We start from the raw sequence: 16,743 nt of genomic DNA, 5'->3' as shown, positions 1-16,743 counted from the left end.
AAAAAAATTACTTGTGAACATCTCTGGGCGAAAGCTCTGCGTGGAGCCTCCACAGAACCATAAATCACGCTTTAGGCACAGCAGTGCTTTGAGCTAAAAGGTATCAGGAAAGGTGTGTCATGTTCACCGTAGTTTAGTTGATACTGTGTTAGCATTCTCAAATTTGCTCATTAACACTATAGCTGAGGCTGATGGAAGGTCTTTTGCCATAAACTAAGATAGTGGGCAATTTAAATTTTGATGGCGCTGAAAAGTCAGAGGATCACCAAAGTTATTACAATTAATCGTGGGGATTTCATGTCATCTATCTAGTAGTTATTGAGAAATTTCACCCTGAACATAAATATTTCCAATGAAAAAGTCAGGGGATTATCAAAAGTCATCAGGATTCATCATCAGGGGATCATGAATGTCTTTACATTTTGTGCTAATCCACTCAGTAGTTATATATTTTATTCCTCGAAATCATTCATGGCTCAAATGAAAGGTGATTAATCCTCTGAGGTCTGAAAGGCAATTTCACATATCTTCTTAAAATGTACCTTTTGGAGGTATTTGAATATAACTGATCTGTGTTTCATCATCAAAATGTTCAGAACAAACTTAGCTTTCTGTATAGAGGACCCAGTTTTTTCCTAGAGCAATGTGTAAATAGATTATTTGACGCTATAGCTGAAACGTTGAGGTTGGCTTTTTTAAAGTCCTCAAATCTCTTTTGAAAACAAACCTTAACTTATGTGTTGTATGAATTGTTTTGGTGCTTGAAATGAGTTTACCAAAGTCTTAAGTTAAAAATAGTAAGTAAATGTCTGAAATGAAATGTTATTTCGCCTTTTGAGTAGCCCCGCTGCGTCTTTCGTCCTCAGAGGGTTAATAAAGTAGGTTGTTTGAAGAACACAAAATGGCCTTACTTTCACACCTCTGCACACCTGGCCAATCACAGCCTTTCACTGTCCAAACAGGGTTTTGGTTGCTCTTAGATGATCTGGCATGCACTTAAAAAATTAAGTGAAAATTAAATTTAAATGAGTCTGTAATGGTAGTAGTGCACAACAAAAGATGCACACTACTACTAGTGTACTGTGATAGAAAAACTATCTGCAAACAGTTCACATGACAACTGTGTGTACATTGTTACAGCCGTTTGAGGTCTCTTAAGGGAAGTGGCAGGTAGGCTAATTTCATGCCACAGGAAGTTTTATGCGTTTTACACACACACCCATTTAAGACCTTCAACAACTACAAATGCCTACAATGCTGCAAAACCTGTATGATCAAGCAATTACATGTTTCACAATGTTTTCACCAGGGATTGAAACTCCCTTGTCATCTGTGAAAGAATGATCCATAGCTGCCAATATGGCTTAGCATGTCTACAATACATTTACAGACACTAAGAATCACGTCATATAAATCAGACCTGCTACAGACAACTCTTATTTTACCTTGAAACTGACTGTGAGCAACTGCAACTGAATAATTTCCCCGAGGGGATGAATAAAGTATTCGGATTGATTCTGCTGAGTCACAGTCCCTTTATATACAGCAAACAAGACAACATTTGCAGGGTACAGATAAATTCAGCATACATATACAACTTAGAAATTAAAAAGATAAAGAAAAAAAAAAAATATATATATATATATATAGTCAAACAAATTAGTCAGAGCAATACATCAGGGCAGTAATTCTATGCAGTATAAACCCTGCTTGTGTAACCCCACAGGGTATAACATATTTAGAACAAGACAAACAAAGCCATCAGCTACAGCACTAGTTATAATTTAACCAAAAAAAAAAAGATGTATGTCACTCCAAAAATGTGGGTAAATCCTGATCAGATCCAGGACTGCGCTGACTCCAGGTAGCCCGCTAATGTTCTGTTGACTTGAAATGATGCTCATCAATGGTAAAGAAGACATGGCCTTCATTTATCAGAAATGTCAGGGACGCTCTGTACGGAAAGAGAGACAGGTTGCCGATTTAGGTTGCGTCTGTTTGACAATCAGTATCAGATAATAAAGGGTTCAGTATGTGGAGCGATACGGCTAGAGCTAGGTTGATGGTCGCCGCGGTGTTCCCGGGACGAGCTGCGTGAGCTTTAAAAATGACGTCATTTTTAAGGCTCCGCAAAATGGTCATGGCATGTGGTCGTGCCCCTCCGTTTCAACATGGTTGGCTGGGAAGACCGACCGAGCAGCTTCGCCTCTACCAACATCTCAGTGTTTCCTCTATGTTGATTTTGTAGTGGCGGCCCACCATGGCAAAATTTCTGCCACCACGGTATCGGAAATAGGGCTGTAAAAACTTTTTTGTCGCGGATGCTTTTTAAATGATCCTGCTGACATAAGGCAGCACCCGTTAGCTGCCGCTCACATTGCAATTTAACAACAAGTAGAACTATTCAGAGGTTATTGGGCCCGTCCAGGTTAACTCCACATACTGTTGTGTTGGAGTTTATTGTCAAGACATTCGCTTTCTTCTGAGTCGACTATTACACGAACAGCTCCACCAAAAGTGTCATTGCGGTGGGTCCGTTCTAAGTGTAGACCTGCTGTTCCTCAAAAAAAAAAAATACAGTTCAATCACAACTGAAAATATGCCTCATTGTGTGTGAATAGAGGTGAATAAATATATTTGTTTGTGTTGCAGTTTTTTGCTTGAGAGTGTGGAAAAACAGAGATCGCTTCGTAAAAGCTAAAAAATGGCGTCATGGAAAGAGTGTTTGAACATCGAGGGGTAGACGGTCATTTCAATTTGGAGATAAACCAAATGATTAGAGTAGATAAATGTAACGTTTTGCAGTACGTCGGTGTTTATAATGGATGTGTTTACTTCGGTTGCCAGGCAGCCTGCTTTCCTTTACTTACAATCTCTACTACTTCTTGATTATTCACAGATTATTTTGTTTGTACGCCCTCTGGTGTTTTTGGAGAATACTGCAATGAACAATGCGTTGGGCATAAATGTCTCCGTGCATGCTCGCAGTGCGCGCCATCTACTGGAGGCCCGTGCTAGAGCCATGTGCGGGACTGTTTTCTTAAAGCTGTAGCGCGCAGTAATGACAACAAAACTGTCGGCGTGTCCACATGATACAAGCCTTCCGTGACCGCGCACCGTGTGTTAGTGTTCGGTTGGCGTTGAACTGGATGCAACGTGTGCGTTGGTGATTTTCTTATTAAACTTAGCTAGGCGAACCTCAGTTCGGCAGTAGGTTACAGCACTTTATTTTTGGACAGCCCGCTCACAGTCGCAGCCCCCTTTAAAACCCACCTAGTCTCGCATTGCCAGACCTTCCTCCAAAGCGCTGTGGAGGAGGGTCTTACTAGTCCACACAGCATTCCGGGATGGGAGAAAAACGTGCTCTGGTTTATCGGCATTTCTTTAAACCAATCGTCTTGGGCGGCGCAGACACAATGACAGCGCCTCCGCAAAACAGCCTCATGAAGGAACTAGTTTTGGTTGAACATGTGTGTTCAAAAGTAGTTTTAGTCGTGCAACAGAAAACTCAGATTGGACAGATAGTCTAGCCAGCTGTCTGGATTTACCCTGCAGAGATCTGAGCAGCAGTTAACCATAGTCTTCACAAATCCACTGGAGTTTAGTACACCAACGCAAAGAAAGAGGAAGGTAATTGACATCCAGCGGTATGTGAATAATCCCTAAGTTGATATGGACTAGGTCCCGCGGGATCCCAATGCAGTCCTCTAGCCCACGCCACGGTGTTGCGCGCCAGTATAACCCAGGCTTTAGTCTGGATATTGCAAGTGGCCTATCGTCACCCAGCGTGCCTTTATCCAGAGATGAGTGAGGTCAAGAGGTACCTGAGGTCTCCCATGCTGAGGTGGTTGAGCTGGGACTGCAGTTCATGGAACCCAATGCCAATATCGCTAACAGAGAACCTTCGGATCACATGCATCACCTTACACAGGAAATCAACCAATTACTTTCCAACCCGGTGGTGCCGTCATATGGCATCTCACTAAATGCACAATCATTTTTGTCATCAGTGTCTATCATGAACTATTTTCTATAGTGAAAGCTGTCCTCCGTGAGTTCCTAAAAAGACATTATTGTGGAGCCTTCTAAAACGAATGTAGTTGTAATGCAGTTATTTGTAGTATTGCATTAAATTGTAAATATTGTAATAATGCAATTTCAATGTGGTAATTTACAGTAAGCTCCACAAAAGGAAAACCCACTCACATCACTTCACTGTGAGTGAAAAATTGTTTTGTCATGGTGGTTCAATGCCACAGCTCAGTTTCTCATCATAACAAGAATCTTATCTCGTTAAAACAAGACACTAACAACAATGTAACTGTATTTTTCATGTTACTTCATATTTCCTTGTTATAACTACATACAAAAGTATTTCTACAAGAAACATATTTTCTTTATTTCTTGATATTAAAATGTCCCCTTATTTGAACAAAATCAACAGCATACACACTTGATGGGTTGGGCTACCTTTGCACTCTGAACCTCTCCAGCGCTGTGGAGGAAGGTCTGGCTAGTCCACACTAGTGCCCTATATTTAGAGTGTGGCCAACTAGGGAAGAGAATGTTCTGAGCATACCGTTCTGTGATTGGTCCCGAGGTTGTCACGTGTTTCATGGACTCCATGTTTGATACCAACATTCATCTGATTCCCATTGATATAGTGCAGGGAATAGTGGAAAAATGTTATAAATTATTTTTAAAAAAAATGACATAAATCACTGAAAAAATGCCCAACTGTTGTGCATTTGGCTGCAATTAAAGACAGGGAAGCAGCAAAAGATTTCACAAGGTCCCCCATGAAGCAAAAAGTATGGGAGCTGTTCATTATGGTGTGAGGTAAATGTAAATTTCTCTCTTCGATATTATAACAAATTACATAGGACAAATATAGTAATACCATCGTTAATGTGTACATTGCTGAAAAAAGTTCTAACTGCTTTAAAAATGAATGAAGTTTGAAGTTAGCCTTATGCTAGCGTTAGCTTTTTCACTAGCACTCCATGTACCTAAATGCTTGTGATCTTGCCACAGTCATAGCTACAGCTTCTGGTCTCGACCGAGTCCAGCTGTCTTTATTATCTTCATAATATTGGAGGGAAAGTGAAACACAGCTTGGACGGGGATTTTGTTCAGCTTTTCACAAGTTTAGACAGCTGCGCCAATGTTTGCTAACATTAGCGCAACAGCGTTAGCCTAGCCTGCTAGGTAGCTAAATATTACGACTGTCTTCGGAGTTTCCGATATCTGCGTCCACGTTGTCAACCTAAGACCTGTGGCGTTAGTGCTCCTTTTGCACCATAATTTTATTGAATTAAATATTAAACTTCGCTCCTCTGAGATGGGTGGGTTTTTGTTGCGTTACACACAAAGCTAGCTATAGTTAGCCTGTATGCTAGCAGACATTAGAAAGATAAACACTGCTAAGAGACTTATTCGGCGACGTGGTCACTCACTACATGGGCTTTTTTTAGAGGCCCATTTACGATATAGAAGGTAAATATAGACTGGAATATTTTCGTAAGGGCCTTTTAGATATTGACAAACATTGATAATAACATGTATATGCCTGTAGGTGAAAATAAGCGATTTATTTCAAGATAGCATATCCACCCCATAGGGTTACACTGTAGAGTCATCTGACGTTGGTATCCAATATGGCGCCCATGATTTGAGTTGGCCACACTCCCTAAATATAGGGCACTAGTCCACACAGCATTCTGGGAGGAGAGAAAAACGCACTCTGGTTTATTGGCATTTCTTTAAACCAAACACAATCGTCTTGGGCGGACGGAGCCACTGCAACATAGCCTCGGGAAGGAACTAGTTTTGGTGGAACATGTGTACGTTCAAAAGTAGTTTTGGTCGTGCAACAGAAAACTCCAATTGGACAGATAGTCTAGCTAGCTGTCTGGATTTACCCTGCAGAGATCTGAGGAGCAGTAAACCATAGTCCTCACAAATCCACCAGAGGTTAGAACGCCAAAACAAAGAAAGAGGAAGGGGACGGACATCCGGCCGAAAATTAGGGACATCTGGGCAGAATTTCCAGCGGCACCGGAGCAATCCGGCAAATGAAGTGCCACCGATATAGACTAGGGAAATGAGGACTTGCACTAAACACAAATTGGGGAACACAATGGGTGAACTGAACCTTTAAACCCATTTCACTTACCTGACCCTGGATGGTGGACAAACCATTTGGCAAGACACCTTTAGGATGTTCACCGCCATCATGGCCGACAATGGTATTCATATTCACATCAAATGCCTGGATAAACAGACGGAGAAAAATCTAAAAATGGGTTTTTGCAGTATTACTAGTGTTTAAGAGGGCAGAGACCAAATCAGGCCAGCTGAGGTCATTTACTTAATACCTGAACCTGAAATGATTCAAATGCAACTCTTTTAACTCAAGGATACGGTGGCCCTAAGAGCTCAACGCACTGAAAATTAAGACAACACATGCAAATAGACACGACACAAAGAGATTAAGAAACCTCACCAATTTTACATCACATTTGAAAACACTAGCGCAGTGCCCGTTCAAAACATGCCTGTACTGCACATGTGTGGCCAATGGCCCAGAGAAAGCCAGATAGATAGATAGATAGATAGATAGATAGATAGATAGTCGACTTGAAACATAAGCATCATTTAGAAAAAGCGCTGCAAATAGAGAAGCGCTCTACAAAAAGCTCCCAAGTCCAGCACAATGGAAACTGTTTCCAGGGGACATGAAAAAGTGATGCACAAGGCTGGGATATAATCTAGGAGCCCCCCATCCCCCTTACTAGTGTTTTGTCAGGATAAAGCTGCTTGCTAAATGTCCACTGACTAATTAATGCAGCACTAGGTCATCCATCTCAGCCAAAAACCGAGCAGTCTGATGTGTGTAGAGGTCTGTACGGTTATACTGTAGCAGCCTGGCGTCATCGTCAGGCGTTTTGATAAAGGTAAACACAGTAACACGTTAGTTACGGCCGTGTATAACGCCAATACAATAAGGCGCTGGCTGGCTGAACATTCATTCACAGACACTGCATCGGTGTCACCCATCATACAGTCCGGTAAAAACGCAGGGGTTTCCGTTTGTTTTGAATACGTGCGGCAAAAAGTTAAGTCCGAACCAACTTTAGGAGAAAAAGCAACCCGACGTTAACCTGCTGTGGACAATCATGTAACGTTAACCGGCTATCAGACTCGTCAATCGCGGCGTGCTAATCCCGTGATGTTACTGTAAAAAGGTTTTTAACACTACAAAAGGTAAAAAATGAAACAAGCACTAACAAAGCAGTTGCTTCATCCCGCCGCCACCGAAGCTTCGAGTATTCGCTGTCGAAAAGCACCAAAGGTCAAAAAATGGAATTCGGTACAGCCCTACTTTAAACCAATAACAATCGTTGTGGGCGACGCTAAGCTTGACGCAGAATGTTGATGATGAGGTTTTAGGGCTGGGCGATAAATCGATTTTATCGATTAACTCGAATGTGTAGTCAACGTAGATTTGTTTAAATGAAAAATCGATTTTCTCCTTAACATCCGCCGACGCTCCCCTCTGGGCTCCAGTAGCTCCGAACGGGCTCACCCCCCCGCGCGTTTGCCAGAAAGATATACAAACAACATGGCAGCGACAGGGACTAACCAGTCTTAACCAGTCGTTTCATTACTTACTTATCTGTAATCTCCGCCGAAATGACCGGCAGCTCCCTATGCTCTGTCCCCGGCTGAGAGTCGCCTATTCTCGGTAACTGAACCACCAGCTACAGCTGACCTGAAGGAGCAGCATGCGGGGCACCAGAGGCGGTGTTGAGGAATTCTTTTGCGGCTCAACACATCTACTAAATGCCGCTGATACAACCGAGCTGTGACGGAGGTCTGTAGCGGCTTAAACAACTTGCAATCACCGCTCTGTAGCACGGAGCTCCGCTTCGACGTTTGATTTTATCGCTACGGAGGAGCTTGCTACAGGTATGCTACATTCAAGAGACCACGGGATGTTAACGTACGTTACTCAGCAACAGGTGAAAATAGGGGCAAGGTTGCGCAATAACGTTAAAATGATTTGAAATTTTAGCGAAGAACGAGAAGTGAATTACCACCTGTATGTGTGAAAACCGCTTCATCTCACGCATCCGTTTTGTTGTTGAATATATAGCGCCCCCCCCCCCAAAAAAACAACCTTAAACCAATTTATATTTCCACAAAATTGGCATGAATAATCATAATGGTACATGCCCCATGTGTGTGTGTATGAGTCAAAACAAAATAAAACTTGTTTTGAACAATTTCTTTGTCATCTGCGGATTGATTTTAAGTAGAGGGAGAAAAAAAATTGATTTAAATCTTAAATCGGATTTTTTTTGCAAAAAAATCGGGGATTTTATTTTTAGGCCATATCGCCCAACCCTATGAGGTTTCCTGAATGCTATTTGCAGGTTTTCTTTGTTTGCAGTGTGTTGAGCTCTCACGGCCACCGTACCAGTATGCAATAGGCCTACACAAAAATCAAGGGTTTACATGTTCGAAACCTTCCACGAGCTTGTGTACCTTTCCAAAAAGCTGCATATGTGCTTGTACCACTTCCAACATGTGGGACGTGATCTCATTGAGGTCCTTGATACAACGAATGTCCATCGCCAGCAATGACCTTTGACCCTAATGCAACATTTAAAAAAAAAAATAAATAAATAAAGGGAGGAGGCACAGATAGTCAAAAAAAAAAGAAAAAAGCCCATCATCTCTAAACCTTTTGTTTGAGTTTCTTACATCCAAACTGCGTAGGCTTCCAATCACCTTCACATACGTTCCAGGAGAAACACAGTCCTGTGAGAAACACAATTTGAAACTTTACTTTTGAAATCATTATTTAGCAAAAAAGTGCACACTCTTTAGATGATTTCTAGATTCCTGCTGATGTTACTGGCCTCTGTGTTAACCCACTGCTTCACATTTAAAGGTGGGCCAGTCATGTCATCCACAGAGTACTGGATGTTGGTCACAGAGGGAGCCGATCCTCGGATGATGCCCACTACAGAGACCTGCAGCGACAGGAAGCACAACAGGTTAACCTCAGACCAAATTCCATTCAAGAAATTGGCAACTTAACATATTCCATGTGTTCCTAAAAGCAAGGGCATAGATTTTGTTTTAACAGGACACACACACACACACACACACACACACACACACACACACACACACACACACACACACACACACACACACACACACACACACACACACACACTTTTAGCTTAAACCTCCTGCAAATTCCCTGCATTCTAATGCAACAATTTATGGTACCAATGTCTTTATTTATGTAAAGGAAAGTATTATATCCTGTACTGTTCAAAACCTTCAGCATAATCAAAACATCATTTTGGGGATTTTTTTTTTTTTTTGAGGAATTATGTACAGCTCAAGAACAAATGTGTTAACCGTGACCTCCCCCCTTTCTACTAAAGCCCTAACCTCGCCTGTAAAGTGGACGAGAGCCGGCGGCAGCAGCCGGGGGCGGTGACAAAAAGCCACGGTGAAGTCGGACAGTTTCGAGCCGATTCCAGCAGCCTTCAGGCTGAACAGGAAGTCAAAGAAACACTTGCATCCCATTAGGTCGGATTCCAATTTATTAAAATGATATCAGACCCATGTATCAGCTTGTTGTTATTAAGACAGAGTAGCTGTTAAAATGCTCTACATACGATCTGGTGCTGATTTTAATACACAACATACTGTAGATCACGCCCGCCGATAGGGGGGGACAAACGGGTCTGTTGTCCCGGGCCCACAGTAGGGGGCCCAGAACTGGGCCCTCATTAAATTATGGAAGAATTAAAAATCTTTTTTTTAAATAGGCCTATTTGTGGAAAAAAATATGTAGCATAATATTTGAATTACATAAAAGCGTTTTTTTTGTTTTCTTCCCAATTGTCCTGGAAATAGTGGTCAAGAACCCCCCCACCCCAACATAAAAATGGTTTGGCCACTGATCAAAATTTGATATTGTCACTTGATTTGAAGTTCAGTACGCTCAAAATGTCCGGTCAGCACAAGTCCGGAGCTCGGAAAAGGAAAGAAAAGAGAAGAAGAAAATAGAGGCCTTAGAGATTTTCTAAACAAATATTTAAAAAAAGGTGGTGACGGTGAAGCTGGAACTGTCAACGTAGACAAGGTAAGAAACAGCGCAGCCAACGTTTTACGAGCCTTGTAACGTAACAGGCCAGCTCTCATGTTAACGTCCATTAGCTTGTATAAAAGCCTGACACAACACGTTAACTTTGACAGAAACAGTTGAGTTTGGTAGCTCCATCAGTAAGGATGAGACAGAGAGAGATCCAGCTGCAGTCAGGTGACAGAGAGAGTGATGCGGGAGGGGCCCGCTGCCCCGCAACGTTGGACAGAGTCAGGCTACCGGTGAGAGAGAAGAGAGAGAGAGAGAGAGAGTGATGCGGGGGGGCTCGCTGCCCTGTCGGAGAGTCTGAGCAGGATGGATCAGAGACTGATTACACACTTAATTTCAGTGAGAGATGTGAGGAGAGGAAGAGCAAGGGAAAAGGAGAGATCTGGCCGCGAGGGGGGGGCCCATCTAAGATCTCGTCCCGGGCCCAGGCAAGACTGTCAGCTGGCCTGCTGTAGATGATCTGTAATCTGAACAGATTTAGTCTCTCTGACTTCTAAACATAACTATCAGCCACACAACATGTGTTCTCTACAGAATAAGCCTTTAAATCAGACAAATAGCTATTAAACTCCCTCAGATTCAAAAACAATAAAAAAGTTTATATTATACGTCATCATGTTGAGTCGATTCTGAACCAATCAGCCGTTAGATCAGCTGAGAGCCAGGCGTTTCCCAACATGCTCTGGGTCCGCCTGGGTCTTGCAGTCGGTGAAAAGCAACTGCGCTGCCTGGGTCTCAAACCTGCGGCCGTCTTGATCTCCTGAGGTTATCGTTGCCCACGTGTGCATGACGTCAGAGCAAGTCGGGATCAAGTCAGACACAAATCAAACCGGCATGCATTGGGCGGAGACCTGGCTCATCTGGAACGTGTTCTAACTGTTAAGTGTATTTTAAGACCCACTATGTTTTAAATTGCTGGGTAACGTAATTTTTCCCACCATGCACTACATTAGAAATCAATGTGACACCTTACTAAATGCGTGGAAGTTGTTGATATGACTAGATAAGATGCATGTAAATTCTTGCAGCCAATACTGTTGCAATTTACAGCTATACAGGCTGTAGGTGGTGCCAGAGGAGCTGGAGTTTTTTTTACCTGCTTCATGTAGTTCTACTGGAACATAGGGTCAGATTCAGCAAATATGACACAACGTTAGTTTTATAAGTCTTACCTACTGCACCTTTAATCTAGCCTGGGTAAACCCTGACGAACTTCCGGCAAATTTGAGATTTGCTCTGCAGGTCAGTCTGGCGAAGAGCCCATTCAAACCCATTTCCAATGTCCTCAAAATTGAGGCACCAATCACAACCGCTGAGGCGGGCTTTACACCAATCACGACCGTTGAGGCGGGCTTTACGCAGACGAGGATAGCGCAGCAACGGCGAGCAGCTTTTTGTTTACATTCAACATGACGGCCATGACCGGCGAGCTGCAGGTCAGTCTGACATATGGCGATTTCATGGCGTTACAATTAACTGACAACATAAGTTATACGAGTTACAGTTCCCAAGGACGACGCTATACAACGGACAGAGACACAGTCTCTTTTCCTTTCTCTCAACTTTTCTGCCGTGTGTGGTGCGTACCTGCAGTGCTTCGCCGTGCGGTGAAGCGTGCGGTCCCGCTATTCTTGCACATGTAGGGAACCTCGTGAATTAACCTGCAACATGTCAGCTGTTTGGACATTCTTCAGCGTGTGTGCAGAAGATAACAAGTTAGCAATATGCAACACCTGCAAGGAAAAAGTAGGGCGTGGACTTCTTATGTACTGTCTATGGGCGTGGAGGGAACCAAAAACCACAATCACATTTTTTTAGTTGGATATTGGAATTGAATTGAAAAGCGTCACCTGGATCATTGGTCTGATTGGTTGAAGGACTATCCAATTGCGCCCAGAGGCATCTGAGTGGCATCCGTTGGTGACGCCCCTTTGGAAATGAACTGTCAATGAACCTTTCCCAGACCCACTCTCAGTTACAGCTGAGAAGGGTCTGGTGTCAACCAGGCTACCTTTAATCCCCTAATATTGCAAAGTAGACAACTATTGTTTTGAGCCTCCTGAAAGGTTATTTTTAACTTGTGGAGTGGGTTGTCTTTCATATTTTTTTAAGGGGACAAATCTACCTCTTCTAAATATTGGATTGGGGGGCATACCCCCTGCATCTCCCCCAAAATCTATACTTATGCCGACTAGTGAAAAAGGCAGAAGTATACTTCCAGGTTTTTGAATGACATCCAAGAACACACCAACGGTACATAATTTACCATTTCAAAAATCTTACTTGCTGACGGCCTTTAAAGTTTTTATTTTAACATCCATTGTCATGTTTATAGTGGAATGTTACTATATTTTCCTCCCCCCCTCTGCCGCTCCAAATCAAAACTTTTAATTAGTCTGCACATTTTCACATTCACTCCATAGACCTTTATAGACTCCCATAGGAACTCTATGCCAGAGGTGGGCCAGTCATTGTCTCATAAGTCACCATAGATATATACACTAGATGTCGCCTTGACTACGGTAGTTCATTGGAACGAATGCGTCAACAGAGCCGCCATCTTGGACCAAGGGAGTCACTCCTCTTTAATGCATCAGCGTCAATGTAGGCAAAGGTCTAACGGAAATAAAATCACCATTATGTATCTATCTATCTATCTATCTATCTATCTATCGATAGTTGTTGTCGGTGTATTCTGGGTGGACGCTGGTGCACATGAGTGCTTGGTCTCAGGGTGCGAACTACGGGGAGCTAGGGGGAGCTCGGCTCCCCTTAATAAGACATGGGCCCCGAAGACTCCGCGCGATTTGTGAAATTTGTGGGGTCTCTCAAAAATATTGACAATGTCATTTTTGGGCAACCCATTTCAGTTTTTGTGTAATGTGATCATCGTGAATTATAATGTGTAAAACTGCAAAAATATAATTCATGCGTGATGGTGATTTAAACCCAATTCACTTCAATAAAGAAAACTATACATGCTATTCTTGTTATGAGCATCAAGGCGTGGCGGCGCTGCGGTGCAAATCCAACTCATGTTTAGTAGGCTACATGTTAACTCAAAGATTCGTAGAAAAAATATAAACATTGGAGGCCATTAATCGGTGCGCAAAGTCCTTGAAATCCATTCTGCAGTAAGCATCATATAGCCATGGCAAAAAGAAAACAAGGAGGTTTATTTGATTTTGGTTTTACTAAGAAACTGTAGCGATGACGTTAATAGCACGACTAATTCACCTGCTGCAAGCCCTGTTAGCACACCTCCCACCGGGGTGACAACGCAAGAAGAAGCTGAAGAAATAATGTCCTCTCTGGCTGAAGATGATCCTAACCCCTCTCGCTCCTCTCTCCCGTTAAATTGGAACAGCCGGCAGTGGAGAGCCTGGAAGAGCCCATATACATGGCTGTTTGTTAAGGATGGAAGCTTGGGGTGCGTCGCTATGGTCTAATTGAACGGAGGAATTCTGGTATTCTTCTTATTGTTTATATATTTGTGGGTGGCTGTTTGCCCTATCTATTCCTGTCGATAAAGTATGATAGGGTAAATCCTGTATAGTGCATACACTTGTAGCTGTTATGTATCTTTGTAAGTCATTGTAAGTTGCAAGCGCCGACCTACGTGGAAAAAAGTGGGCTCCCCCGAAGGCCACGGTATAGTTCGAACACTGCTTGGTCTCCTCCGTGGGTTTTTCCGGGACAGAGCACCCATGGAGAAGGCCAATGGTCACACAAGCAAGTCTCAAGTTTTGGCTATGAAGTCTCGTGTCACTACGAACAAGCCCCAAGTCATGTCCATGTCCTTAACTAATTTGTATTAGTGCTAAAATATTTAAGTCATTGTTTAAAGCCCATGTTGCAAGTTAACCACCACTGTTGATTAATAGGTACATATAGCACTCAATATATGTATATCATTGTTAAAAATGTCTCCAAATAGTGTTAATGGCCAGTTTTTCTCAGGTTTTTTGTAGTTTTTGGTATTAGTGGGTTTTTTTCGCAATTCGGTGATGACGTCACGTTCGGGAGACGTGTATCAGCCTAGTACTAGAACTATGGGGACTGACTGTGATGAAGAAGAGGGTTTTTTACTGTCCGTGAATAGCACCAAGTGAAAGTAAATGTTTTATTTATATCTAGGGACAGTGATCATGTCGTTAGTTCAGATAAGTACCGCTAAACTTATCTAGATCTAGAAAATACAAGGCATCATGCTAGCTATGTGCTAACTTGCCAGTCCCACCTGTAAAATCCCGCGATGGTTGTAAACACAGATATGATTGATATCATGATTAGATATCTCACGTTTTGATGGTAGCCTACTAGCTCCAGTAACAACATATTTGCCTGGTGTTTATTTATTACTTGGACGGGGATGCTGTTCAGCTTCTCACAAGTTTAGACAGCTAGCGCTACGCCGACGCCGCTAACGTTAAGCGCAACAGCATTAGCCTAGCCGCGGTCGGTAAATATTACGAGTGCCTTCGGAGTTTCCTATATCTGCGTCCACGTTGTCAACATAGGACTTGTGGCGTTAGTGCTCCTTTTGTACCATAACTTTATTGAATGAAACGTTAAACTTCGCTCCTACGAGATGGTTTTTGTTAGTTAGTTACACACAAAGCTAGCTGGCTATAGTTAGCCTGTACGTATGCTAGCGGACATTAGCTAACGTTGCATAGCCAGCAAGCAGCTTCGGCGAGCTAACCTCGACAGCTAACACATCCATGTGTCTCCATTTCAAACATCGCTGCAGATTGACTGCTTTTAACAGCAGAGGTTGATTGTGGGCAACATACTGTCGCGGTTAGCTCCCCGAAACTACTGCCGATTGCCGAAGTTGCTGGCTGGCTGGCTACGCAACGTTAGCTAATCCCGCTAGCATACGTACAGGCTAACTATAGCCAGTTAGCTTTGTGTGTAATGTTACAAAAAAAACACCTATTTCGTAGGAGCGAAGCTTAATATTTCATTCAATAAAAGTATGATACAAAAGGAGCACTAACGCCACATGTCTTGTGTTGACAACGTGGACGCAGCTCCGAAGGCAGTTGTAATACCGGTATTTAACTAGCTAGCAGTCTAAGCTAACGCTGTTGCGCTAACGTTAGCAAACGTCGGCGTATCGTTAGCTAGCTGTTTAAACTTGTGAAAAGCCGAATAGCATCCCCGTCCAAGCTGCCTTTCACTTAATATTCACATAATAAAGACACATTGACTCGGTCGAGACCAAAAGCCATATTTTGCCAGATCAGTGGCAGCAACCGTGACCGGGACAGTGAACCGAGACGGGGCTTTCGCATATCGTCTCCCCAACGTGACGCCATGCAATGCATTAAGGGGGAAAGACAAACCGCTGTAAAATAGTACCTACTTTTTCGTGTTATATTCTGTTTTGTGATACCTAACAACATCAAATACATGAATACCAGTTTAAACTTGCAACATGGGCTTTAAGTTCCAGAAACTGTTGCTCAATGCATATACCTGGTTGAGTTCCCAGTTGCAGATTGTAAAGGTTCTGTCGCTGCCTCGAGAGGCAGACAGCAGCTGAGACACTGTGCACGGCAAAATCTGAAGAGTTGTCCTCTGTGGCAACATCAGGGAGGAATCCATTACAGTCTGCATGAATGAACACAGTTTCTTCAGACCCTTACATAGTATTTCACTTTGGGACAGAAGACAGAAGCACCAGTAAACTCACCGCTTTGTGGCTGGGCATCCCATCCGAGAAGTAAGCCCTGACTGCAGTACGCAGATCGAGGAGTGGCTCAATGTGGGTGGAGCTAAACGTTTGACTCCGCCCACTTGCCAAATAGCAATTGGCAGATCCATTTCTCTATCACTCTGGCAATTGGTCTGAGGGGAAAACGCAGGACTTTCAAGCTGACCGGAGATCTTTTCCCGCGTGTGAAGTTTGCGTTTCCCGTTGTTGTTTTTCTTAACCCAACCCCGTTGTTGGCGTCCCCCAGAGACATGGGCTCGTTTCCCGCGAATTAATTAATTAACCCAGCGTCCGTCCGCAGGCAACCAGCCGGCAGCCAGCGTCCGTCCGCGGGCAGGCAGCCGGCAGGTTAGTCCGTCCAGACTTTCCCGATTGCCACTCCGCCTCTTCCTTAACAACCGTCAGGTGTTGTCTGGCGTTCCCCAGAGACCAGGGCTCATTTCCCGGGAGTCATGTTTGCTTTCCCCACTCTTCTTTTCCTAAACCCAACCCCGTTCTTTTTTCCTTTTTACAATTCAAATATTATTTATTATAATCGATAATTAAAATATCATTATTTATTATAATCTATATATCTATAATATATATTATATTATAAAGATGTTGCATGATGTCCGCCACCAGATGGCGCGCCCACGGAGTCAAACGTTTAGCTCCGCCCACATTTGGCCCAACCCCGATCTGCGTACTGCAGTCAGGTGCCATTGCATCCGAGGGCTGACTGCAAGCTGTTGAAAAGCAAAACATGCTAACCATATTCAAACATAGACTTGACAGTTTTTTTTGTTGGAGGGACTTCTATATTTGCTAACTTACCTTGGTTCCACATGACAAAATA

At 43.0% G+C, this 16,743-nt stretch overlaps 1 protein-coding gene across 1 annotated transcript; it reads right to left on the bottom strand.

Moving 5' to 3' along the window:
* Window positions 1–1,511: 1,511 nt before the first annotated feature.
* Window positions 1,512–16,106, bottom strand: LOC120570732 (replication protein A 32 kDa subunit-like). Its single transcript, XM_039819222.1, has 8 exons — window positions 15,885–16,106; window positions 15,668–15,802; window positions 8,928–9,041; window positions 8,770–8,826; window positions 8,551–8,658; window positions 6,176–6,271; window positions 3,825–3,922; window positions 1,512–1,954 (listed from the first exon to the last, which is right to left on the bottom strand). Exons 1-8 carry the CDS (start codon window positions 15,900–15,902, stop codon window positions 1,873–1,875), a joined length of 708 nt encoding a protein of 235 aa, XP_039675156.1. The 5' UTR covers window positions 15,903–16,106; the 3' UTR covers window positions 1,512–1,872.
* Between the last annotated feature and the right edge of the window lie 637 nt (window positions 16,107–16,743).

This window comes from Perca fluviatilis, chromosome 13, assembly GCF_010015445.1.
Source record: "Perca fluviatilis chromosome 13, GENO_Pfluv_1.0, whole genome shotgun sequence".
NCBI classification, from domain to species: domain Eukaryota; kingdom Metazoa; phylum Chordata; class Actinopteri; order Perciformes; family Percidae; genus Perca; species Perca fluviatilis.
The sequence above is the reverse complement of the archived record's forward strand: the minus strand, read 5'-3'. Positions and strand labels throughout refer to the sequence as shown.